The following is a 27,818-nucleotide window of genomic DNA, read 5'->3' as shown; positions in this document are numbered from 1 at the left end:
CAATTTTTTTTGTAAATAAGTAAGTTTTCTTCTTCAATTATGGACACTGATATGGCGGCACTGATGGGCACCGATGAGGTGGCACTGATGGGCACCGATAGGTGGCACTGATAGGCGCTGGTATGCTGCACTGATGGGTATTCATAGGCGGCACTGATCACTCATAGGCGGCACTGATGGGCACTCAAGGGTGGCACTTATGGGTGGAACTGATGGGTACTTATGGGTGGCACAGATGGGCACTGATAGGTGGGCACTGGGCATAGATGGGCACTAAGAGGTGGCACTGATGGACACTGGGTGGCACTGATGGACACTGAGGGGTGGCATTGATGGCATTGCTAGGCATCATTTCAGCCAGTGCCCATGTTGCCAGTCAGTGCCCATTTTTTTCTCTATTGAGCACCGGGGGGAACTCCCTGGTGGTCCAGTGTTGGCATCTGAGGGGGGGGGGGCTGCGAGTGAGTCTGTCAGACGCAAGTGAGGAAGAGCCGATCTACAGTTCTTTCTGTTTACATCGTGATCAGCCGTGGTTGGACACGGCTGATCACGTGGTAAAGAGCCTCCGCCAGAGGCTCTTTACCGAGATCGGAGATGGAGGGTGTCAGACTGACACCCCGCATCACAGATCGCCGCGGTGACGGTGCAGGACGTCCAGTCAGGATTTCACAACCACTTCCCGGACGTCAATTGACTATTGACCGGGCGGGAAGTGGTTAAGTGACAATTGCGCGGTCATGCAACGCTGTACATAAATGAAATTTATGTCCTTTTTTCCCCACAAATAGAAATTTATTTTAATGGTATTTGATCACCACTGTGTTTTTTTTTTGCTATAAACAAAACAATGTATTTTCTGTTATAAAACATATCTGATAAAAAAAAATGTATTCTGCTACATATTTTTAGAACACAAAATCACAATAAAGGCCTGTACACACGATCGAATATTCCGCTAACAATTGTCCGACGGACGTGTTTTGTCGGATAATCCAACCGTCTGTATGCTTCATCGGACAATTGTTGTTGGAATTTCCAACATCAAATGTTGGCTGTGCATGCTCTCAAATTGTCCGACAACAAATGTGTTCCGTCGGATTATCCGATCGTGTGTGTATACAAATCCATCAGACCAAAATCCAAAGTACAAACACGAATGCTCGGAACCAATGCTAACCATCAGACAACATAAGCAGAAGTTCAATCAATCAATAAGCAGAAGTTACCCAAAGGGTGGCGGTAAAGAGCTGAAAAAACACATAGGGGCAGATCCACAGAGCGAGTACGCCGGTGTATCTACTGATACGCCGGCGTACTTTCAAATTTCCCGCGTCGTATCGTTGTTTTGAATCCTCAAAACAAGATACAACGGCTTCTGGGTTAGATCCGACAGGTGTGCGTCTTCGTTTGCCTTCGGATCTAAGATGCAATTCTTCGGCGTCCGCTGGGTGGCGTTCACGTCGTTTTCCGCGCCGGGTATGCAAATTAGCTATTTCTGACGATCCACAACCGTACGAGCGGCCGTCGCATTTTTTTCCGGCGTCTCTAGTCGGCTTTTTCCGGCGTATAGTTAAAGCTGGTATTTCATCGCGTATAGTTAGACTTGCTATGTTAAGTGTCCGTCGTTCCCGCGTTTAATTTGATTTTTTTTTTTTGTTTGCGTAAGTCGTCCGTGAATGGAAATGTACGTAAGTCACGTCTGTGTTAAAAAAAATGACGTCCTTGCGACGTCATTTAGCGCAATGCACGGCGGGAAATTTAGGGACGGCGCATGCGCAGTTCATTCGGCGTGGGGACGCGCTTCATTTAAATGAAACACGCCCCCTAATCGCCGATTTGAATTCCGCGCCCTTACGCCGCCAGAGATAGACTACGCCGCCGTACTATACGGCGCAAATTCTTTGGGGATTCGAACCGGCCTAAAGTAAGTTACAGCGGCGTAGCGTATCTCACATACGCTGCACCCATCTATTTGTATGTGGATCTGCCCCATAGTTTTGTGAATGTTGAATGAAAAAGTTCTGCCGTCTGACAACGCCCTTCGGACAAAATTACACGGATTTGTCCAATGGGAGTCCAATCGTGTATATGAGGCTATTCCAGAGCTCTGTTCTGTCTTTCTCTTTGCCGATTAGCGGGTGCCGGCGGTCATCCATGACTAATCACAGCACAAGTGGTGCACCCCCTACCCGGAAGAGCAGAATCATGTATACAGTATATACGTGATTCTTTGCAGCTGGCCCGCACTGTAGCAGTAAAGCTACAATGTGCTGTCAGGAAGTGGATAATCATTCAACTCCCCCACCCATGCTAAACAGTGTGGACCGAGGAATCTCTACTGCTACCATTGTATTCAGGTAGCCGCAGCACTTGTGGCTGTCACAATACCCAATCAGTGACTGCATTTGATGCAGTCACTGTTAAGCTGATAATTTTCCATCCGGCTCAGTCGATTCCTAAAATTTCAAGTGGTGCCAACAATTCAAGCAGTGTAAAGACAGCTAAGCAAATGCTTCATTCAACACAAAGAGTCGAAGACGTGATGACGAAACGCGTTAGAGGATGACTAAGCGGCTCTTCTATACTCACGACTGTTTGTGTCTCATCCTGGGTATCATTGCAATCAGACATCCAGGAAGCGGTGAAAGTACTGGGGCTGGATGTACAGCATTATTATTGATTCAATGCAAGTTTGTATCAGAATAGGGTACTCACCAAGGAGGAGATGCCCGAGAGCGGTTCGCTGTTGCGACTAAGCGCAGTCGGCCCCCCTGGCGGTGGTACAAAGGGTGGATGGCACAAAGAGGCACAAGCAACCAGCAGGCAGGGTAGAGCTTGCGTGGGAGTCCTGTAGAACTGGAGCAGGGACCGATGGGTATCAGGATCCAGCAGGAGAAGTCAGGTAGAAAGTCCGGAGCAGGCTGGGGATCAAACACAGGTAAGCAGACAATCCAGGTCACAGGCTGGGGGTCAAAGTACTGGAGACTGGGTCACAATCAGAAGAATAGACAGAGAAGGGCAAGAGGTCACAGGCCTCGGGATTTTAACGGTGTCAAATAATTGAATGACCAAATGAACGATCATTACAAACAAATAAAAAAGTTGAAAATTTTTATTACAAGGATTTATAATAAAAACATGAGACAGTACATATTCAGAGAGCCTACTTAATCCTAAACAGGTACATAAAGGAGCCAATACTCTCGACATGTTTCGCTCCGGATGGAGCTTCTTCAGGAGATGGATTAAATGGCGTTTATTATGTACTAGAAGTAAAGAAAGAATATGAGTGCTCATGTAAATACTTGGATTATATTATAAGATTATATTGAATTATTTGACACCGTTAAAATCCCGAGGCCTGTGACCTCTTGCCCTTCTCTGTCTATTCAATGTCAACTGGGATGTGGTGTCTGAATCCCTCTATGCTCTATGCTCACTCATACCCCTATAAAAATTCCCACAAGCAGAAGGTCAAGGCACAGGAGACTGAAGGCGAATCCGGGGTCACAGGCAGAGGGTCAAAAACAGGAGACAGGAACAAAGTCTGTAAAACAAGCCGAGGTCGGGTCCAGGAGAAGATCAGAGTAGGTCAGGGTCAATCCGGGTCACAGCAGGTAATCATCAACAGGAAATAGGAACTCAGGTACAGGAAGCTGAAGACAAACCAGCAATTCCTCTGACCACTTGCTCAGCTTTATAGGCAGCCAGAAAGTCATGTTATGCGTGTCGTGTGACGGCCAGTCTGAAGGTTTCTCTGACAGCTCTGTTAACTTTGCTGCCATCTAGTGTTCAAAGTATAATATGTTTCTTTATATGTTTCTCTGACAGTTTGTTACTGCATTTTTGTAAGCACATTTTATTGTGGGGGGAGTTTTGAATACAATTTTACAGGATTACGCTATGTAGTTTGTTCCCAATTTTGTCCATGTCACACGGTAATGTGCTCTGATGAGGATCCCTCACTTTGAGTGAATACTTGGCGTCAAAGGCGATTGGAGATTCAAGGCAAATTTGTTCCTTCATTGCGGTGAGTTTATTACCATAGGGGAGAGGAGCTCACGTGGTGTGGTGATGACGGAACGCAAAGATCTTGTCTGTCTGATTATCACGTCCGAATGAATGCATGTCACAGCATTCGGCTCTATGAACTTTGAAAGAGTATGATGTATTAAACCATACCTCCCAACATTTTGCGATGGGAATGAGGGACACCTACTTGCAAACGTATGTAGGCATAGTACACACACCCTGACACACCCCCTTAAAGGAGAATTAACCAAAAAAAGGTTAATTAAATCCACAAGGACTTTTTTTTTACCACTCCTATTCCTTTATATTGGCTTTTACAATTTACAAATGCAGCAATTTAGAATTTGAATGAAAGATTTATGCACTGGGAAACACTTTTTGAAAAATAAAAAGTGCATTTTATATGCAACTATATAGATCAGACCAAAATGAGGGACAAAGAGGGACATTGCTCCAAATCGGGGACAGTTGGGAGCTATGATTAAACTATTTTGGCACGCAGTGTGTGGAACACTGGGAGAGCGCTGGCTGCTAATGCTTTTGAAGATGAGCAATGGTGACAGTTCCTTGCTACCAGATAGGTAATAAGAAGTGTTCACATCCTGCAGGCAGTGACATGGACACCCAAAGAAGGACCTCAAGGATGTAAACAGAGGAGGAGGAAGGACTCAGTCACATGATCATAAAACCCGCCTGCCTCCTGGCATCTGAAACCTCTGTCTTATCGAGCTAGTTCCCCTATCGATATAGTTTCCTGCTTGATTGCGCAGGTGCAGACGAAGACCACCGAAATCTCCGAACCTTGGGCGGCATGTAGGCTATTCGCTTAAAGGGGAGGTTCACCCTAAAAACAACTTTTTCTTATTACACTGGCCCCCCACATTACAATACGATTATGCCTGTTAGTTTTTTTTTATGCTGTACATACCTTGATACAGCATATTCACCCGTGGCTTCGGGGTTGCGAGTCCCGCGGGAGTGGGCGTTCCTATCATGCTGGTGATTGACGTTTTGACAAAAAACGAGCTCCCCCCGTCGCGTAAGCCACGTCACGATTGGCGAAAGGAGACGAACGGCGAGTCGGCGCTATACTGTCAAAACGTCAATCGCCAGCATTATATGATTGCCCACTCCCGCGGGACTCGCAACCCCAAAGCCACGGGTGAATATGCTGTATCAAGGTATGTACAGCATCAAAAAAAAACTAACAGGCATAATCGTATTGTAATGTGGGGGGCCAGTGTAATAAGAAAAAGTTGTTTTTAGGGTGAACCTCCCCTTTAACATCCCCGTGGATTGAAGGATGTTAAAAAAAGAGCCATGAGGCCGAGCGAGCGCAGCGAGCCGTTCGAGCAAAGCGAGGACGTGAGGCCGACTGGCCACTTTCAGCAAATTCCACGTCTCCCTGGACCTGTTGCTACAGCTGGTCAGGTTCGTGATTTACGTCGGAGAGAGAGAGAGAGAGCACATGTGAAGGGGTTTTAATGTAAGGTGACCAGATTTTTTTAAATGAAATCCGGGAACATATTTTTTTTTTACTAGTAATGGCTGGCCAAGGCAGAAGAACGTGCGAGTGGAGCTGAATGGGCATGCACCCCAAACGGAAGAAATATTCCCTCCGCTCCGACCAGCACATGATCATCAGAAAGGGGCACAGATAATGGGAAAAATACACCCCCCTAAGCTTATAGCAGCGGTGGAGCGGGGGTGTGTAATTTAGATTTTTATTTTATTTTATTCTGCATGGACTGTCTTTGAAATTGCCACAACCTCTGTTCAAATCCAATCTGGGGACAAAACTGGGGACAGACTTGGTCCAGGGACAGTGTCCTCAATCTGGGGACTGTCCCCTGAAACCGGGGATGTCTGGTCACCCTATTTTAATGGGCTGGGGGTGTCTTAGCAACGTCCTGGCAACCAGGCAGGACAGAATGATGCCACTTCTGGGAGTTTTTCAGCTAGGCTTCTGCAGGTACATAAATAGCCTACACCTATAACAGCATTTTTCAGCTTTTATCAATACAGATGCCCCTTACATGCACGGGCAGTTTTCCGGTAAAGGGTCAACTCGGTAACCTTTTTCAGAAGTAAATGGATTTTTTTCTTGCAGCGGAGCAGATTTTGAGTTGCTTTGTGACTATTGAATATCAGGGACATCTGACTCCTCCGTGTTTTTTTTTTTTGTATGGTTATGCAATGTACACAGCCCGGCTCTCCGCTCCCCTCCCTGAGCAACGTTTTCCACTCCTTCTTACGGTAAAGATGTTACATAAGATTCTCCTTCTGGGAAAGTCTTACATAACACACATCTGTTAGACCGCTTCTACATAACATCTTGTTTGTATTCCACCAGGTGGGTTTGTGTCGATCCATTTGTATCAGGTTAGCATACACAGGGGCGGACTGACCATTGGGACTCTCGGGCACTGCCCGAGGGCCCCATGCCACTAGGGGGCCCCATCAGGGTTGCCAGGCTCAATAAAACAAGGGACAGTATGTAAAAATCTGTGTTTTTTTTTTACATCTGTCCCTGATATGTCCGAAACCGACATGCTTTTGATGTGAAAATCCTGAGATTTTAGCTGCCCTGCCTCTGCACTGCCTCCTGGCGTGGTGGCCATCTGTAAGCCCGGGGACCCCATAATCTTCTATTGCCCGGGGGCCCCATGAGTTGTCAGTCCACCCCTGAGCGTACAAACCACCGGGAGCGATAAACCTTCCTAGGTGCGAGAACATTCATGTAGCATGTGAACATGCATAAAATTACACGTGTTGTGTTTGCAGTGCCATGCATTATTAATAATAGCACCCCGAAAGCACCAAGCAAAAAGCATGGTGGTATGAACGCGAGAACGCGCAGCAAATGCTGCAAATGTTGTAGGTTAAAAAATGCACAAAGCTTAAAGCAGAAAAAGGTGCATGAGCTTCTTTGCTGTGTTTGTTGCATGTAGGGCAATCCATTAAAATGAATGGGTTACACTGTGCAAAAAGCAAAACATTGCACATATGCGCAACACCCGATGCCCCATTACTGTAATGTAAATAGGGGCTTAAAAAACCCAGATTGTGACATTTAGTATGGCAGAAGTTGGCAGCAAGATCATGCGGAAAAAAGAGTTCAACGATGTCTACATGTGCACAGAATCAATGGTCCCATTGCTAGGGCGTAGGTGGCTTCTTAAAGCGGGAGTTCACCCGAATTTTTTTTTTAACATTAGATTGAGGCTGATTTTGTCAAGGGGAATCGGGTGGTTTTTTTTTTAATCGAAGCAGTACTTACCGTTTTAGAGATAGATCTTCTCCGCCGCTTCCGGGTATGGGTCTTCAGGACTGGGCATTCCTTCTTGATTGACAGGCTTCCGACAGGCTTCTGAGGGTTGCATACATCGCGTCACGAGTAGCCGAAAGAAGCCGAACGTCGGTGCGGCTCTATACGGCGCCTGCGCACCGACGTTCGGCTACTTTCGGAAAATCGTGACGCGATGTATGCGACCGTCGGAAGCCTGTCGGAAGACTGTCAATCAAATAGGAACGCCCAGTCCCGCAGCCCATACCCGGAAGCGGCGGAGAAGATCGCTCTCTAAAACGGTAAGTACGGCTTAGATTTTAAAAAAACTACGCGATTCCCCTTGACAAAATGAACCTCAATCTAATGTTAAAAATTAACTTTTCGGGTGAACCTCCACTTTAAAGTGACACTAAAGGCTAGTTTATACATGCTTCAAAACAAGGCTTCAGACATGCTTTGTTAAAGATCTCTGAACGCCAGTCACTAAATAAAATGGTTAGCTTACAGACCTGTTTATACCTTGCTTTTACTTTGCTTCAAAAATGATACCCATGTCGCTTCAGTGGTGCTTTAAAGGGTCTTTAAAGTGGTTGTAGACCCCTTTAACCCACTTTAACCTACAGGTAAGCCTTGATTAAGTCTTACCTGTAGGTGCAAGAAATATCTCCCAAACCTAAAAGGTTTAGGAGATATTTGCAGAAATGACAGGCGCCGATGTCTATGGCGCATTGCGCGCCGTAGACAACTGCGCAGGCGCACTGAGAGTGCTGTTTTTGTCAAGGGCATTAACGTTAATGCCGTCAATCACAGCGACGGAGCACCGAAAACAAGGAAGAAGCTCCAGGGGACATGGCGGTGGACGGGACCGAGGCGGACTTCGGGGGCTTCTTTCTCAGGTAAGTGACACATAATGAACTAGTATGCTGTGCATACTAGCTCATTATGCCTTTCTCTTGCAGGTATTTACTTCCTCTTTAAAGCCTTTATAGAAGGCTTTAAGCTCGCTTGAAGCCCCACTGAAGCCCAACCAAAGCCACACCAAAGGCTCATTGAAGCCCCATCAAATCTCCACCGAAGCCTCATCGGGGCCCCACCAAAGGCTCATCAAAGTCCCACTGAAGCCCCATCAAAGCTCCACCAAAGTCTCATCGAAGCACCAAGCAAAAGCAAGGTGTAAACAGGACTGTAAGCTAACCATTTTATTTAGTGACAGACGCTTAGGCCTAGTACACACGAGAGGATCGATCCGCGGAAACGGTCCGGAGGATAAATCCTCTGGCGGATTTTGATCTCATGGTTGTACTAACCATGAGATCAAAATCCCCGCGGAATTCCCTCCGCGGTGACGTGTCGCGCCGTCGCCGCCATGATGACGCGGCGACGTGCGTGATGCTGTAATATAAGGAATTCCATGCATGCGTCGAATCATTACGACGCATGCGAGGGATGTAATCGGACGGATTGATCCGCTGTGTCTGTACAGACCAGCGGATCAATCCGCTGGACTGGATTCCAGCGGATAGATTTCTTAGCATGCTAAGAAATTTTGATCCGCTGGAAATCCATCGCGGGGAAAAATATCCGCTGGATCGTACACTCCAGGGGATCTATCCGCTGAAACCGGTCCGCGGATAAATTCCAGCGGATAGATCCTCTCGTGTGTACGGGGCCTCAGACTAGCATTCAGAAAGCTTTAAGGCCTAGTACACACGAGAGGATTTATCCGCGGATACGGTCCACCGGACCGTTTCCGCGGATAAATCCTCTCGAGGATTTCCGAGGATTTTGATCCGATGGAGTGTACTCACCATCGGATCGAAATCCGCGCCAAAATCCCATCGCAATGACGTGTCGCGCCGTCGCCGCGATGATGACGCGGCGACGTGCGCGACGCTGTCATATAAGGAATTCCACGCATGCGTCGAATCATTACGACGCATGCGGGGGATTAATTCGGACGGATTGATCCGGTGAGTCTGTACAGACCAGCGGATCAATCCGTTGGGATGGATTCAAGCTGATAGATTTTAAAGCATGTCTTAAAATTTTTATCCGCTGGAAATCCATCCCAGGGGATAAAAATCCACGGAAACAGATCCGCTGGATTGTACACACCAGGGGATCTATCCGCTGGAGCTGGTCCGCGGATCAATTCCAGCGGATGGATCCTCTCGTGTGTACGGGGCCTAACAAAGCCTGTCTGAAGCCATGTTTTGAAGCAAGTGTAAACTAGCCCTAAACAATATCCTTATTCTCCAAAATATTCCATACACAGTCACAACTTAATGGCCCTGTAATATATTTTTCATGAAATTGTTGCTTACTATATTTTTTTCTGCCTCTCTGTAATGTCCTCTGTGAGCTCCCAAACCTCTCCTTTTTCCCCTCACTTGAATAGTGCATGTTAGTTGCGGTTATGCTGTGCACTGTTCTATGCACACTACACATCCTATAGTCCATCTCAGGCCCGCTGATAAGGCAGTACAGTCAGCCCTTCTGTACTGGGCCCCATCAGTTTAAAAGGGGGGCCCAGGCACCTGCAGAGCAGGAGGGACAGCTGTACTACTTTACTGCAGACACCAATCCTCATCTGCCTTCCTCTGCAGTGATTCTCTTCCGCTCCCTCCCTCCAGCTGTGCTGCAGAAGGATCAGTTCAAGGATCCGCGCCCCCATCCTTCTGCTTTCCGGCCCCCCTGTGCACCCCTTTTCCCCACAGTTTGGTCGGATTCTCTCCTTTCCTACCAGAAGCTGCTGAGGTCACACAGAGATGTTTCAGGATGGAGAGCGAAGGGGGGCATTAAACATGTCATAAAAAAATGATTTTAGTGTATTTTCAGCGAAAATACAATTTTATATTTTCTGGGTGGGTGGGAAGAAGGGTAGGCAGTATGGAGCCCCATAATTTCTAACAGCAGCCCTGGTCCATCCTGGGAGTGAGTAAGAGAGGGTGGCTACATTTCTCCATACATTGGGACCATGGAAAACGAACATAGCCACCCTCTAACAGGAAGTCAGATCACAGCAGCAAAAAAAAAAAGAAGGAATTTGGAGGATGCTGAAACCAATACAAGGTTCTTCTTTGAGTTAAAAATACATACTAGAACATACATTTTTTAAACTAGAGTTTAGTGTCACTTTAATGATGGTGCCCAGTGTTCTTTGCTAGGATGCAGCCGGCTTCCAAAGGGGCCCATTGTTAAATACGAAAAAAATACCTTTGTTATGGGAGATATATATTTAAAGCTAAGTTCAAATATCTGCAGGCAGCAGAGAAATGCGCTGCAAGTTCAGCAATCGGGAGGCGGTGTCGTTAATTCTTAATAGCGCCTTCACAAATCGCCACCCACGGCTTCATTGGCCCCCATAATAAGCGCCTAGTATGTAGGCATAGGACACACCCCCTGCCATGCCCCCTTAAAGGAGAATTAACAATAAAAAAAGATTAGTTAAACCAGGGGTTGACAAATTTGCTTGGAATCTAGAAGCCAGCTAAAAAAGTTAGGAGCCAGAAAACGCACCCCGTCCCGATGAGCTTGCGCGCAGAAGCGAACACATACGTGAGCAGCGCCCGCATATGTAAATGGTGTTCAAACCACACATGTGAGGTTTTGCCGCGATTGGTAGAGCCCTCCTCTGTAACTCAAAACATGCAACCTGTAGATTTTTTTAAACGTCGCCTATGAAGATTTTAAAGGGTAATAGTTTGTCGGCATTCCACGAGCGGACGCAATTTTGAAGCGTGACATGTTGGGTATGAATTTACTCGGTGTAACATTATCTTTCATAATATTAAAAAAAATGGGGATAACTTTACTGTTGTCTTATTTTTTAATTAAAAAAAGTGTAATTTTTTCCCAAAAAAGTGCGCTTGTAAGACCGCTGCGCAAATACGGCACAACAGAAAGCATTTTATTCTCTAGGGTGTTAGGATTAAAAATATATATAATGTTTGGGGGTTCTAATTAGAGGGAAGAATATGGCATTGAAAAATAGTGAAAAATGACATTAGAATTGCTGTTTAACTTGTAATGCTTAAAGCGGATCTCCACTCTAAAGTGGAGTCCCGCTGATCGGAACCCTCCCCCCCTCCGGTGTCACATTTGACACCTTTCAGGGGGGAGGGGGGTGCAGATACCTGTCTACAGACAGGTATCTGCACCCACTTCCGGCCCTACGATACGGGCAAAGGACGGGTTTTTTCCTTCCTTCCCGTCCGTTCCCCGTTGTATGCTGGGAACACTCGGCTCCCAGCACACAGCGGGAGCCAATCGGCGGGCGCAGCGCGACTCGCGCATGCGCCGTAGGGAACCGGGCAGTGAAGCCGGAGCGCTTCACTTCCTGGTTCCCTCACCGAGGATGGAGGGGGGAGCAGCAGAGTGACGAGCGATCGGCTCGTCATCTGCTGCGATCACCGCTGGACTCCAGGACAGGTAAGTGTCCTTATATTAAAAGTCAGCAGCTGCAGTATTTGTAGCTGCTGGCTTTTAATATATTTTTCCCGTGGCACATCCGCTTTAACTTGTAATACCAACGGCCACCACCAGATGGCGCCAGCTCACATCTGGTGGTAATAACTTGTAATACCAACGGCTCACCACCAGATGACGCCAGCTCACAAAAAAAATAAAAAAAAATAAAGCTCTTGTGGGTTTAACTGTTAAACCCACAAGAGCTTTATTTATCTACTACTATTCCTTTACAATGACTTTTACATTTTACAAATGCAGCAATTTAGAAATGGAATGAAAGGTTTAGCACTTGGAAACACTTTAAAGATCAGAGCAAAATGAGGAAGAAATGAGGAAGAAAGAGGGGGGGAGGCATTGCTCCAAATCAGGAACAGCCCCTCGAAATCAGGGACAGTTGGGAGCTATGGATAAGTTCACATGAATCATGGATAAATATGAATCTGTTCTTTATTTATTTATGTTCTTTGTCGTTCTACGATAGGTTGTACATATTGATCTCCCCGTTTTACACTGATTGTTTTCTGATGATTGTACTTTGCATTTGTATTAACGGCAATATTTAAACATTTACTCAGTTTACACCTTAATAAACGTCATTTGCTTGGAGACACATGAAGTGCTAGAATTAACGGGTGGTAGGAGGCCACCGGAGAGGTAAATGTATCCCGGCTGGTGTTTCCATTTAGCACATATAATGATTTATATTACACTTTAAGAAGGGTCATATAAATCTGCATAAGAAAAACTGGAGTATTGGCCTATTCTGCAGAAAAATATATTCTTATTATTAGTCATAGACATAGTATCATGCAGATGTTAAAGGACCCAAAAAAAGTTAAACCCTGGAGGATATCCGTCTGATGTCTAGATGGATTCCTAGCCAGGGATATAGACCCATCCTATAGTCTCTTTCCTGTCTAATTTGTATCAGAGGTTAGGTATTATATATTTCAGACTGGCTCAGCAATGGGTGATTCCATCATATATATGTGTGTTCTTCTAACAGAGATATCCAGTGAGAAAATGAGAATGGTTCCTCTATCGTTGCTGCTAGTGGCCGTTCTGCTCAACTTTACAGGGGCTCTTTTACCCCCTGAAAGCCTGAAAAGTGAGTACATCATAATCTGTATTCTGTAACACTATGTTATTTGTATATAATACATTTTTATTTTATATACTGTGGTCTGCATTCTTCTCTTTACTTCCTGTCTTGTTCCTTTTCATTCCTTCTCTTCCCTGGTCCTTCTGACTTTCTTCATACCTCCCCTTCTGTTCTCCTTTCTTCCCTGATCTTTACTCCTATTCATTCTTTCTTTCTTTCTTCTCCTTCCTCCTACCTTCTCCTTCTTTCCCTTTTCTCCTTTACTTTTTTTTCCTTCCTCCTATCTTTCCTTCTTCTCCTTCCTTCCTACTATCTTTCCTACTCCTTCCTTTGTCTCATGCTTCTTTCTTCTTCCCATCCTTCTGTTTTCTCCTTCCTTCCTTCTATCTATCCTTCTCATTCCTTCCTTTCCCCGATCTTTCCTTTTTCGCATCCCTTCCTTCCTCCTATCTTTCCTTCTCATTCCTTCCTTCCTTCCTTCCTTCTATCTTTCCTTCCTCTCATTCCTTCCTCCTAACGTTCCTACTTTGCATTCCTTCCTTCCTTCCTTCCTTTCTTCCTTCCTCCTATAATTTCTTCTTCTCGATCTTTCCTCCTATCCTTCCTTCTCATTCCTTCCTTCTTCCTATCCTTCCTTCTTCTCATTCATTCTTTCCTTCCTCCTATCCTTCTTTCTTCTCATTCCTTCTCTCCTTCCTTCCTCCTATCTTTCCTTCCTCTCATTCCTTCCTTCCTCCTAACGTTCCTACTTTGCATTCCTTCCTTCCTTCCGCCTATAATTTCTTCTTCTCGATCTTTCCTCCTATCCTTCCTTCTCATTCCTTCCTTCCTCCTATCCTTCCTTCTTCTCATTCATTCCTTCCTTCCTCCTATCCTTCTTTCTTCTCATTCCTTCTCTCCTTCCTTCCTCCTATCTTTCCTTCTTCTCATTCCTTCCTTCCTCCTATGTTTCCTTCTTCACATTTATTCCTTCTTTCCTTCTTTTAATTCCTTGCTTCCTTCCATCTTTCCATTTCATTCCTTCCTCCGATCTTTCCTTCTTCTCATTCCTTCTTCTCATTCCTTCCTTCCTCCTATCTTTCCTTCTTCTCATTCCTTCCTTCCTCCCATGTTTCCTTCTTCTCATTCCTTCTTTCCTTCCTCCTATCATTCCTTCTTCGCATTCCTTCTTCCTATCCTTTCTTCTTCTCAATCCTTCCTACTATCCTTCCTTCTCATTCATTCCTGCCCTCCTTCCTCCTATCTCCTCCCTCTCCCCATTCCTTCCTTCATTCCTCCTATCTTTCCTTCTTCTCATTCCTAACCTCCTTCCTTCCTCCTATCCTATCCTTCCTTCCTCTTATGTTTCCTTCTTCTCTCTCCTTCCTTAGGCCCCGTACACACGACCAGTTTCCTCGGCAGAATTCAGCTTCCGACCGAGTTTCTGGCTGAATTCTGTACACTTTCGGCCGAGGAAGCCGACGAGGACCTCGGCGAGGAAATAGAGAACATGTTCCCTATTTCCTCGTTGTTCTATGGGAGCTCTCGGCCCGCCGAGCTCCTCGGCGGCTTCAGGGCTGAACTGGCCGAGGAACTCGATGTGTTTGGCACGTCGAGTTCCTCGGCCGTGTGCACGAGGCCTTACTCTATTGTAGCTTTCCTTCCTTCCATTTTCCTCCCTTTCTTTATTTTCTTTCTCACATTCTTCTTTTGCCTTCCTCTGTCTGTGAAGGTTTCAGCATGCCTATTTAGACTTTTTTTTAAAAACTTTTGAGCTTTTCAGGTTTCAAACTCCACCTATGTATTTAGTCTGAATACGGTGAATACGGCAAAGACTTTCTCTGTCATTCTGTCTGCTAATCCCCCCAACATTAATTTACTGCAAGAAAAATTCAACTGACTTTGTGAACTACAATGAGCAGTTTTATCAGATAGTAGGTTAAAATGAATAAGCCATGACCATCGTTATTTTCCATGACAAAGCATTCATGAGCCGAAAAGAAATGATCTTCATGGCAATTAGTGCATGTGATATAGCTTAGTAAATTGAGCAAGATGTCTTCTGAGCGTTAACATTATCACATCACTGCAACCTGGAGATAAAAAAAGTAATCAGCCGCAGGGCTTTTTATTTGATACTACAGGGTGGGCCATTTATATGGATACACCCGGGTGGGCCATTTATATGGATACTCCCGGGTGGGCCATTTATATGGATACTCCCGGGTGGGCCATTTATATGGATACACCTTAATAAAATGGGAATGGTTGGTGATATTAACTTCCTGTTTGTGGCACATTAGTATATGTAAGGGGGGGAAACTTTTCAAGATGGGTGGTAACCATGGCGGCAACCATTCACATTTTATTAAGGTGTATCCATATAAATGGTCCACCCGGGTGTATCCATATAAATGGCCCACCCTGTATTACGTATGTACTCAGAAGCCCGAAGACAGCCATTCATTATGAACAGTGGGGTGGATTCAGGTAGCAATTGCGTCTGCGTAACCATAGTTATGCAGCGCAATTGCTTAGTTGCGCCGGCAAAACGACTTTTCTGTATTCAGAAAGCTTGTTACGCCGACTGCAGCCTAAGATATGACTGGCATAAGGCTCTTATGCCGTCGTATCGTAGGCTGCATTCTTACGATGGCCGCTAGGGGGGCGTTCCCGTAGTGGTCAGCGTATAGTATGCAAATTGCATACTAACGCCGATTCACAACCCTACGCGAGCCCTGCGTACGCAGTTTACGTTGTTTCCGTTCGTCGGGTTCCGCGTAAGGCTGCTCCTGCTATTAGCAGGGGCAGCCAATGCTACGTATACCCGTCGTTCCCGCGTCACGAATTTAAAATTTAACGTCGTTTGCGTAAGTGAATCGTGAATGGCGCTGGACGCCATTTATGTTCACTTTGAAGCAAATGACGTCCTTGCGACGTCATTTGCCGCAATGCACGTCAGGAAAGTTTCCCGACGGAGCATGCGCACTACGTTCGGCGCGGGAACGCGCCTAATTTAAATGATCCACGCCCCCTACGGGATCATTTAAATTACGCGCCCTTACACCGGGCAGTTTTAAGGAGCGCCCGCGCAAATTACATAGCTACTGCTTCATGAATGAAGCGTAGCGCAGATAATTTGCGTAGGCACAGGGTAAAAACGGTACGCTGCGCCTCCGTAAGAAGTGCGCAGCGGTACCTGAATCTACCCCAGTGTGTTGCTATACATGGTCTGCTTGCTAGGTATGCTATACCTATGGCCACCTTTTTTTTTTTTTCATTCATCCAGGAGGATGGAGGAATCACTCGTGGGGACGTTATATTACACTAATTAACAGCTGGAGCTGATTGGCTGCATGTCCCTTTGACAAAGTCATCCAAACAATCTGTTGAGTTGGGGATCCCACTGATGGAAATGCTGCTTGACCAGTCAAATTTTGATCAGTGTATGGCCAGCTTTCCTTGAACACATGTTGAGCCTAGGGTGACCACGTGTCCCGGATTGCCCGGGACAGTCCCGCATTTTGCAGGTCTGTCCCGGGCAGCTTCATTCCAGGACAATACAGTGTCCCGGAATGAAACTGACAGCCACCCCCCGGGCCAATCTGATGCCCCCAAAAAAGGCAGCCACTTCACCGCTTTATTTACTGACAGTACTTGTCCTGGCCGGGAATTCCTGGAGGCGCAAAGTTCCCACCCCCTGCTTGTGATTGGAGAAATCATAAATCCCACCTCTTGTGTCCAATCACTGTGCTGTGATTCGTTACAGCAGAAGCTGATTTTTGGGAAGGGGGGTGTCCCTTAATGGTAGTTTGGAAATGTGGTCACCCTAGTTGAGCCATAGATCACAATCTTAGCAAGAGCCTTCTGGTTTTAATTGAGATGTTTGTCAGCATGCATGACAGCTGTCACCTTAGTACCTTACACTGTCATTTTTGTGGGTGGTCTGTTATACATTTGGCAGTTGATAAAAATTGCTCTTATGTCTGTCTTCGTTCTGTAGAAATCTCAGAAGAGGGAAGAAAGTACATTACTGAACAGTTTGAGAACGCTGTGAATGGAGTCCGACAGATGAAAAAGCTCATGGATCAAACTGGAGAAGAGCATCAGAAGATCCTTCGCACGCTGGAAGAGACCAAGAAGAACAAGGAGGTCATTCATTCACTTTCCTTTTTTGTCTATCAAATCTATATTGTGGATCTTGAGCTTACATTTTAGGCTTTCTCTGCTGATGTCTACTGCAACATGATACTATACAAGCCTCCCGAAGGGTTCAACTTTACAAAAATGATATACTATACAGATAATGGATGTTTGCAGATAAAAACAAACTGCGGAGCTCTGACCTAAAATAGAATTGTAGGTAAAACTTTTTTTTTTCATTTTGGATAGAGCAAGGGAGGGTTATAACCTCTTGTTTTTTGCCATCTGTGTCCCATAGGGGAGATTTCCCTTCACTTCCTGTCCCATTGCCAACAGTCCCGAATTTCCCGGGACAATCCCAGTTTTGGGACCCTCGTCTCGATCGGAACTAATCCCAATTATTTTCCCGGAATTTTGCTGGAATGATTGAAGCGCTAACACCAGGGCCCAGATTCACAAAGGACTTACGACGGCGTATCTCCTGATACGCCGTCGTAAGTCTGAATGTGAGGCGTCACATCTATGCGCCTGATTCATATAATCAGATACGCCTCACTGTTGCCAAGATACGACTGACGTAAGTCTCTTAAGCCGTCGTATCTTGGGGTGCATATTTACGCTGGTCGCTAGGGGCGCTTCCGTATATTTCCACGTCGAATATGAAAATGAGCTAGATACGCCGATTCACAAACGTATTTGCGCCGGCGTATTAAAATACGCTGTTTACGTAAGGCGTATGACCGGCGTAACTTTACCCCTCATAAAGCAGGGGTAAGTCATGTTAAGGTATCGACGTCAGAAATGTCGGAACAGCGTTGTATTTTACGTCGTTTGCGTAATTGTCCGTGAATGGGGATGGGCGTAGGTTACTTTCACGTCGGCTAAACATTGAGCCGGCGTAACTTAGGGAGAAAATTTGACGTGATACTGAGCATGCGGACGCATGCGCCATTCATTAGGCGCGTCATTTACGTGGGGTCACGATTCATTTCCATACAACACGCCCCCTACCAGCCTACTTTGAATTACGCGGGCTTACGCCGGCCCATTTACGCTACGCCGCAACTTACAGAGCGAGTGCTTTGTGAATACTGCACTTGCCTGTCTAAGTTGCGGCGGCGTAGCAAAAATAGGATACGCTACGCCCGCACAAAGATACGCCCAGATACATGAATCTGGGCCCCGGTGTCTGGAGTATCTTAGTCTGCCGATTGTTATACTTTCTGAAATACAATTATTTGTATTGTGGTGTTGGATCGCGGCCTGCTGTCCCTCCATCTCTCTCTCCCTCTCTCTTTCTCCTTCCATCTCTCGTTCATCTTAGACTCTAACCACACCCCTTTGTGCCACACCCCTTTAACACATGCCCAATATTTTGATTAAACCACGCCCATTTTTCACAGACACACTTTGCGTGCCACATTTTTCTTTCTTCACTATGTCACGCCTACAACTGAATGCCCGCCCCTAATTATAAGACTCCGCCCACAGGCAAAAAAATATCCCTATAATTGTTTTTACAATGTTGGCAACTATGCCATAGACTCTATTATCATTGAAAATGAAAGTAAAAGAAAATCCACAAATTTTGGGTTGTCCTCAGAATAGTAATAGAGGAGACATTTTCTAATGGGGACACTAGTTCTGGTGACCTGGGGGGTCCCCATCAAATTCCCTTAGTTTTCAGTGATTTTCTCTCACTTCCTGTTTGTTTATGGCATAGACAAACAGGAAGTGAGAGAAAATCACTGAAAACTAAAGGAATTTGATGGGGACCCCCAGGTCACCAGAACTAGTGTCCCCATTAGAATATGTCTCCTCTATTACTATTGTGGGGACAACCCAAAATTTGTGGATTTTCTTTTACTTTCATTTTTAATGATAATGGTAAACAGGACAAAAAGAGAGAGTGAATCTCCCTAATGGGGGCACAGACAGCAATTAGGTGTTCTAATCCCCCTCCACTCTGTCCAAAACTAAAAAAAAGTTTTGCCCACAGTTATACTTTAAGTTGAATAATGCCCTTACTATAGTAGTGCATTTACATACCTCCCAAAGCCTGACTGGAATGACTCCCAGGATGTTGCAAGGACGTTGCTAAGGGAGGTCAAGTTGTTACTGCATATGTCCACCATCACAGGAGCGAGATTTTTCTCTGATTTAAGCCCCCTTACTTGCTATTTCTCTCCCCTGATGCAGTAGCTCTGAGCTCAGTGCTTGAGATCTCACTCCTGTGATGGATGAAGTGAGCAGTGGTGACTAGGCCTCACTTAGCAATGCCCTAGCATCATCTTGGAAGTATTCCAGTCAGGCTTCTGGAGGTATGTAAATGGCCTCCAACTATAGCAAGGGCATTATTCAATTCTGGTCAGAGCTTCACAGTTTGTTCTTTATCTACAGATATCCATTACAGTGGAACCTCGGATTGCGAGTAACGCAGTTAACGAGCGTTTCGCAATACGAGCACTGTATTTAAAAAAAATCCTGACTCGGTTTGCGAGTGTTGTCTCGCAACACGAGCAGGATTCAAGCCAAAGCGGTGTGCAGTACCACGTTTGGCCTGAGGCGGGGGGGGGGGGGGGGCACCAGAGCCGAGCGAAGCCGATCGGAGCTGTTCGGAAATGCTAAGAAAACCTCGGAAATTTTCGAGTTCAGCTGAGCTGTCCTCTGCTTTTTCTGGGTGTTTGCGAGGCTCCCCCCCCCACCTCTGACCACATGCGATATTGCATGCCATTGAAGTCAAAATGCGGAACTAATTATTTTAGTTTCCATTGACTTCTATGGGGAAACTCGCTTTGATATGCGAGTACTTTGGATTACGAGCATTCTCCTGGAACGGATTATGCTTGTAATCCGAAGTTCCACTGTATTTACATAGGCAGCTGAACTATCCCTTTAACTTACTTGTTTTTTATTCTTAGGATGCGTTGAAGCAGGCTCTGGAGTCCGAACAGCAACTCTCCGAGACCCAGGAAATTTGCAATGACACAATGCTGGCACTGTGGGAGGAATGTAAGCCTTGCCTCAAACAGACCTGCGTCAGGTTCTACTCCAAGACCTGCAGAAGCGGTTCGGGGCTGGTTGGACGTCAGGTGAATTTATGCCTTTTAATACAATATGGAATCCAAAGAGTTCTGGAGCATACACAGTCAGTTTTTCCAAGGCAAAGGGCCATGTTTTTTAACCCTCAGCAACCAATCAGAATATATGCCTCACTGTTTTGGTTTCTCTGTGGTGTTGAAAGATAATGAATGATAGGATAGTGTCTTTTTCAGTTGCACTGGTATGTTATCAGTGCATATGCTGTATATGTTCCTCATACAATGACTTACTTTTGCTTAAAATGCATTCACTCTGTGGTATGTTTCAAAGGAAATAATTGGCATTGTAAATGTGCGGCTGACCCTTTTATATACCATACTAGTGTACCTTGCCCGAAAAGTCTTTCGAAGAGGTTGCCTGAGCCACTCCACAGGGCAGAGCTGGACACATACTACACCTCACCTAGCTTGCGGTGGATATGGATTAGAGTCTTAGAAGTCCAAAACCCTAAAATCATCCCACATTATGGCATTGGTGTTTTGGCTGTGGTGGAACTTATAGCAGAACCATTTTGGGTCTTTGCACAAGCTCATCTTTTCGTAAAGCTAAAGTGTTTCTTTGCCTATCCCTGAACCCTGTATGCCTTGAGGTCCATGTAACGACACCACCCCGTGTATGAAAGGGGTTAAAGTCGTTTAGGCTATTCCATTCCCGAACACCAATGCAGCTACCAGACACTCCAACCACCCGAATAAGACCCCATACGAATAATACTCCCCCAAATATGAGGCGAAGCTCCATGTTGAGGTTTAAGCCGGAATCACAATCTTTATTGAAAGACTACAGGCTTATATACAGTAAAAGAGGAGGTGCAGACATATCTTGCTCATATAACTCTGAAAATACACCTGTGACCAGACCTAATTAACATGAGCTAATTAACTAATCCCTTTAAGCAGCCAAAATTACTCAGAGACATGACCTTTAGGGCCCTTTCACACATACGGACAAACGGTCCGTTTATTACAAGTCCCTATGGGATTGCAGACGTTAGCGGATGATGCATCCGCTAACGTCCGCAACCATCCGCGTCCGCAAAGATCCGCTTTTGCGGACAGAAGAAAACCCTATTTTTCTTCCGTCCGGCGGAACAGATCGGATGAATACGGACACGCGGTCCGTATTCATCCGATTCCCCATAGGGGAGAGCGGAGGAGAGACAGGGCAGTCTGTGCACTGTGTGCGGGGACCGCCCTGTCCGCCGACAGCTCAGCGGGGATTAACGGAGGAATCCCCGCTGAGCCAAACGGGCTAACGGAGCGGATCAATACGGATCTGCTCCGTGTGAAAGAGCCCTTAGGCTAGACTTGCCGTCTGGTAGCTCAGAAGACACAATCAACATTATCACAAATCAACACAGAACTCCTTCACACAATAGCAGAGTTAATTACCACAAACAACAATGGGGATCTAATGACTCTTACATTGAACTTCCTGGAATGCCCAAATAAGGAGTTATACTTCCTGGGCATAACCCTCACAGTTTACAGGGGATAACATCTTCATATTTCTTAAGAGATATTATTAATGAATATTACTGTCCCATTTGAAGTAATCCAATACATTTCTTAATGTCCATTATTTTCTTGCTCACTCTGTGCCCCTAATAGGCACAGGGTGATTTAGACATAAGAGGTGCATGGGGAGCTGAATCCAGGGTATCCCATACTTTATAAGGGATTCTGGATTCCAAAGGCCCTTCCGTTACAGTCCATATGAAGTGGAGTCCTTTATAGCGTGGAAGATTGCTGATACCAGGTGTTCTTGCCGATTGGGATTTGTAATAACCGTATCTGACCACTGTATGTAGTAGTCCACCCCTGATGGTAAGGGTCAGTGTGTGCATTTCTGTCGGTGGAGGATCTCTTACAGGATTTTTTGCCTGGATCCTGCACTTATTGGACGGACTCATTACCTTAAATCTCTATTGAGCCACTGATAAGGACTCTCTGTAATGCTTTTTAAGAACTGCACTTATATGTGTTTTTTTTCTAACTGTAGGCCAGTTCTCAACATGTGGTATGCATACTGTGGAGAACAATGTTGGACATATGAGCTGTCATCCCCTGCAAGTGCCAGAGTTCTCTGAGGTTCTTGGTTCCATTACAGGAATAGGCTGCCCCTGCTTGAAATGGGCCCAAGAACCTCAGTGGCAGCGCTGAGATAGGTCCTTTTCCCACTAAACGTGTCTGAGGTCAGTGAATCACCAATTTAAAAGGGCCCTTCTGCCTTTGAACACCAAGGCAATAAGGGCATTTACATCAACGACCAATCACCAGTGTAATGGGGGACTAGATACTGGGAATAGTAAACAGGGAAATTTACACTGGCCACCAATGTAACATGGTATTACACTGACAACTAATGTAACATATAGAATTACAGTGACCACCAACGTAACATGCTCTTTAGGGTTGGAGATCGCACTGGACCGACTCACTCCATTGAGGGTCATAGTTTCCTGTTAACAGAGAACTACGCTTTCACGCGGTGGCTTATATCAATCACCAGGGCGGAACAAAAAGTGTGCTGGCGGCTCTGGAGTTTTCCGGCATTCTCCGGTGGGCAGAATGCTTTGTTCTGGCCCTCTGCACATTCCAGGTGTGAAAAATTGGCAGGTGGACTATCTCAGTCGGCAGGCATTGAACCAAGGAGAGTGGTCCCTTCATCCAGACGTGTGTTTCATCTGATATGTCTGTGGTGGAACACCTCCGAGGTGGACCTGTTAGCGCCTCGGCTCGACAGAAAAGTTCTGAGGTTTGTGTCAAGGTCACGAGATGTGTCAAGGTCACGAGATTTGGCAGATGCCACAGAGGCTCTGGTGGCCCCATAGGGTCAGTATCATCATCAATACTAGTGCGATTGGTTCGCTGATGTCCCTTTGAGGCTGCCTCTCAGGGAGGACCTGCTGTCCCAAGGGGCGATCTTCCATCCTGCTTTACAATTGCTGGCTTTGACAGCCTGGCTGTTGAAAGCCTGCTACTAAAGAACAGAGGTTTGCCTGGGTCAGTGATTCCGACTATGCTCAAGGTGAGGAAGTCTACCTCTAGAAAGATTTACCATTGTATGTGGAAAGCGTACATTTCGTGGTGGGAGATGATAGATGTTCACCCTCAATCTTTTTTGGTGGCTCTGGTTTTGACCTTCCTTCAATGAGAGGTTGAGCAGAAGTTGGCCTTGAGTACCATCAAGGGTCAGGTGTCTGCCCTGGCGGTCTTCTTTCAGTGACCCTTTGCCATGCATTCCTTGGTGCGTACTTTCATTTAAGGGGTTTGACACCTGACTCCCCCAGTGTGGTCTCCTTTACTGCCGTGGGATTTAAACTCGGTGCTCTCCGTTTTCTCCAGAAACCTCCTTTTGAGAATATTCAGGAGATTCCCCTGCTTAGGCTTTTACAGAAGGTAGCTTTTTTGGCAGCTATCACTTCTGCTCGCAGGGTGTCAGAACTGGCAGGGTTATCTTGTCGTACTTCCTACTTGGTGGTCCACAAAGATAAGGTGGTTCTTTGTCCACGCCCATTGTTCCTACTTAAGGTGGTCTCTGACTTCCATTTAAATGAAGACATTGGGGACTTATTTACTAAAGCTGAAGAGTGCAAAATCAGGCTTACTTCTGCATAGAAACCAACCAGCTTCCAGGTTTTATTTCCAAAGCTTAAAGGGGTTGTAAACCCTCATGTTTTTTCACCTTAATGCATCCTATGCATTAAGGTAAAACAACTTCTTCTAGTGACTGACCCCCCCCCAAGCCCCCCGTTTTACTTACCTGAGCCCTGGAATTTCACACAGCGCTCTTCCTCTGCCCAGGGTTCTCGGCTCTTGATTGGATAGATTGATAGCAGCGCAGCCATTGGTATGTGTGAAACGCATCTACGTGACCTCGTGTTGGTGTCTTTGGTGTTATCACTTTGAACAATAAAAGGCAATCGGAATTCCTGGATATGCAGCCATTTATTTTCTTACAAGCCATTGGCACCTGCTGCTGTCAATCAAATCCAATGACGTGGGTGCTGGGGGCGGGGCCGAGTGCTGGACTCGGGAGCACGCCCGAAAGGTAACCACCGGGAGAGCGCTTCTCTTAGGGGGTTATACGATGCAGGGAGGAGCCACGAGAGCTGCCGAGGGACCCCAGAAGTCAAGGATCGGGGCCACTCGGTGCAAAACAAACTGCACAGTGTAGGTTAGTATGACATGTTTGTTATTAAAAAAAAAATGTAGCTTTACAATCACTTTAACAAGCTGAGGTTAAAAGCTGATTGGCTACCATGCACAGCTGCACTGGATTCTGAGTGCACCAGCTTTAATAAATCTACCCCATTGCATTGCCTTCCTTGTGTCCCAGGCCCGCTCGTCTCAAGGAAAGTGCATTGTATACCCTTGTGATTTGGGTGGTTCAGGTATATCTGGCAGCCACAGAGTCTTTTCAGAGGTCAGACATTCTTTTTGTGATCTCACGACCATGGAAAGGGTTGTCTGCTTCATCTGCTATTATTTCCAGGTGGATTAGACAGACTGTGATTCAGGCCTATTCTATCAAAGGGCGGGCTCCTCCCTTCCCTGTGATGGCGCACTTTACTGGGGCACTTAGTGCTTCTTGGGCCTTCCGTCATTAGTGTCGCAGGTTTGCAAGGTGGCCACCTGGTCGTCGGTGCACACTTTCACAAAATTCTACATGTGACGAGACCCTTTGCTCGCTCGATTCTGCTCTCCCGACACTCCTCTGCTACTATTGAGTCAGCTTGCAGATTGCAACGTCTGATGGTCCAGTCATCCAAGGTTCCGGGATCCGAATTACAGCTATGTGCCATTCGGACCCATTAAGAACACACACCAGGCGGGCTGTATGTAAGTTCAAACAGGACTCTTTTTAATGGCCGCATTCTGCTGGTTATATACAGTTTACAAGCTTATAATCAATCAAAGAACAATGAAATCTCCACCCCCTTTTCACACACTGGGGCTTCCATACAGATTATAGGTAGACACTCTGGTGCCGACCCTGACAAGACACATTTCTTTAGATAATGACATTAGTGAAGTTAATTATTAATTGTAACAGAATGACAGAATAACAATGAAGCAATCAGAATAATTAACCTGAGCCAATTATCTAATCATTTAGCCTGACGAGGTGAATAGGCGTCTCGTCTGCAATTCCCCACGATACAATACACATCTCTTAAGGTCTTCTTCACACACACAATAGATCAATTAACCTTTAGAATAGAGAGCTGGCTGGTGGCAGGACATTAGCATTTCAACAGTCTGTTATGCAGAGGAATGAGTCACTCTGGCCCACATGAAATCACCTGTAATATGTCCCATCTCATGTAATACATGAATTATGATTTATTAGCAACCCTCTCCTGTGTAACAGATGTCAAGTAGAAACACTTTAGCATCCCAAGGTCCATGACACTACAAAGTAGATGTTTTGGCCTCTGTGGATGCTTCTTTTGGCCGTAAGGTTTTACAGGCTGCTGTTTAAAGGGCCTGTTCCCTCTTTGGGGGTGTATTGTTCAGGTTGGGCTCTTGTGTTTTTTATTGAGCTCCTGTTACCTGATTGGCCTCTTTGTTTGGCCTGGGGTCTTTTGTCCCACCCCTCATGTTTTTGTCACTGCTTGGGGACGTCCCTATGGTTCAGAATATGGAGCACTGTGTCCATCAATGAACGGTTAGAGAAAATAGGATTTTTGTTACTTACCGTAAAACCCATTTCTCTGAGTTCATTGACGGACACAGCACTCTATAGAGTTTTAATACTTTTGATACTGCTTTGTTACTAAACTGAAGGCCTATAGCAGAGAGGGGGATGTATAACAGCTAGAACTGCCCATAGGAGTAGCCAAGTTGTTTTTTCTGCCTAGTGTCCTACTCCTGTAGGTGGCGATATAACCTTATGGTTCTGAATATGGAGCGCTGTGTCCGTCAATGAGCTCAGAGAAATGGATTTTATGGTTAGTAACATAAATCATTTTTGTTCAACATCTCAAACCAAAATTTACAAATATGAACAGTAGTCAGAGAAGTGACACCTCCACGTACCTCCCCTTCCCTTCTGCTGTGTTTAAATAGCTCCATTCAGTATACAAACTCCGTGCAGATTGCACCCTACTGCAAACTGAACCTGGTGGAAATTCAACAATAATTTAAGAAAAAATTTGTTTTAATGAAATGAAAATGACTGTGTTCCTTTCTTCTTACAGCTGGAAGACTTCTTGAACAGATCTTCACCTTTTGCCATTTGGGTCAATGGAGAGAGAATTGACACTCTAAATAAGCAAGATGAGCAGCAACATATGGCACTGGAGGATCTCGAAGACGGCTACAGCATTGTAGAAGATAGCGTGCATGAGCTCTTCCAAGACAGCATGAAGGCTTTTGACCACATGAAGCCATTATTCAGCAAACCTTTCCATGGCTTCAGTTTTCCCCAGTGGGAACAATTCCCCTTCCAGAAAATCAGCACTCCGGTCTCTGCCATGCGTATCCGCAAGGAACGCTCCCCTCTGTTTGAACCTTTTTTCACCAGCAATTTTGACTCTCTCTTCGAAGCTGCTCAGAAAATGATGGAGAAGCATCGCCAGATGATCCAACAGGGACCCCAATTCGATGGTGAGTGTTAACCAGAAATATATTTAAGGCCCATCTCTAATTCATATAATTTTCATAGGTTAAGAGCGCTTCATAGATGTTTACCTCTGCCATTTACTGTCTGCTTTCTTCAAACAGGATAAAAAGACATTTAGGGCTAGATTCATGTAGGGGCGCGCATTGTTACGGTGGCGCAGCCTATCGTATTTACGCTACGCTGCCGCAACTTACAGGAGCAAGTGCAGTATTCACAAAGCACTTGCTCCATAAGTTGCGGCGGCGTAGCGTAAATGGGGCCGGCGTAAGCCTGCGTAATTCAAATGTGGAAGGAGGGGCGTGTTTTATGTTAATGTGTGATGACCTGACGTGATTGACGTTTTTTTCGAACGGCACAAGCGCCGTCCGTGTACATATCCCAGTGTGCATTGCTCCCAAGTACGCCGCAACGACTTATTGGTTTCGACGTGAACGTAAATTCCGTCCAGCCCTATTCGCGAATGACTTACGCAAAAGACGTAAAAAATTCAAAAATCGAAGCGGGAAAGACGTCCATACTTAACATTGCGTGCGCCTCATAGAAGCAGGAGCAACGTTACGCCGAAAAAGCCTTACGCAAACTACGTAAAAAACTACCGCCGGGCGCACGTACGTTTGTGAATCGGCGTAACTAGGTAATTTGCATACTCTACGTCGAAAACGACGGAAGCGGCACCTAGCGGCCAGCATGAGAATGCACTCTAAAATACGACGGTGTAAGACTTACGCCAGTCGGATCTTAGGCTAATGTCGGCGTATCTTGCTTTCTGAATACAGAAAGAAGATACGCCGGCACAGCTTTGAATTTACGCGGCGTATCTATGGATACGCCAGCCTAAATCATTGCTGAATCTAGCCCTTAGACTCTGTTCACAACTGAGTGATTTTCTGCTTTAAGCTTATAGCTCTAAAGCGCTCAACAAGCCAAATCCCATTCATTTCAATGGCCCCTGTTCACAGATGAGCGTTCTGTTGCCCAGAGGCGGACTGACCCTTCGGTCACTCGGGCACTGCCCGAGAGCCCCATGCCACTAGGGGGCCCCATCAGGTTTGTCAGCCTCAGTAAAACCAG

General features: G+C 45.7%; 1 protein-coding gene across 1 annotated transcript in view; it reads left to right on the top strand.

Annotated features, from left to right (window-relative positions):
- The window catches only part of CLU (clusterin), a 54,295-nt gene that overhangs the window by 15,083 nt on the left and 11,394 nt on the right, over positions 1 to 27,818 (top strand). Inside the window, exons 2-5 of the mRNA XM_040348328.1 lie at positions 12,798 to 12,899; positions 16,876 to 17,024; positions 19,937 to 20,107; positions 26,323 to 26,731. Of these exons, the coding sequence (XP_040204262.1) occupies positions 12,815 to 12,899; positions 16,876 to 17,024; positions 19,937 to 20,107; positions 26,323 to 26,731 (814 nt within the window). The 5' untranslated portion in view covers positions 12,798 to 12,814. The remainder of the gene's footprint in view (positions 1 to 12,797; positions 12,900 to 16,875; positions 17,025 to 19,936; positions 20,108 to 26,322; positions 26,732 to 27,818) is intronic.

This window comes from Rana temporaria, chromosome 4 (assembly GCF_905171775.1).
Source record: "Rana temporaria chromosome 4, aRanTem1.1, whole genome shotgun sequence".
Classification (NCBI taxonomy): domain Eukaryota; kingdom Metazoa; phylum Chordata; class Amphibia; order Anura; family Ranidae; genus Rana; species Rana temporaria.
Note: the sequence above shows the minus strand (reverse complement) of the source record. Positions and strands in the feature narration are given on the sequence as shown.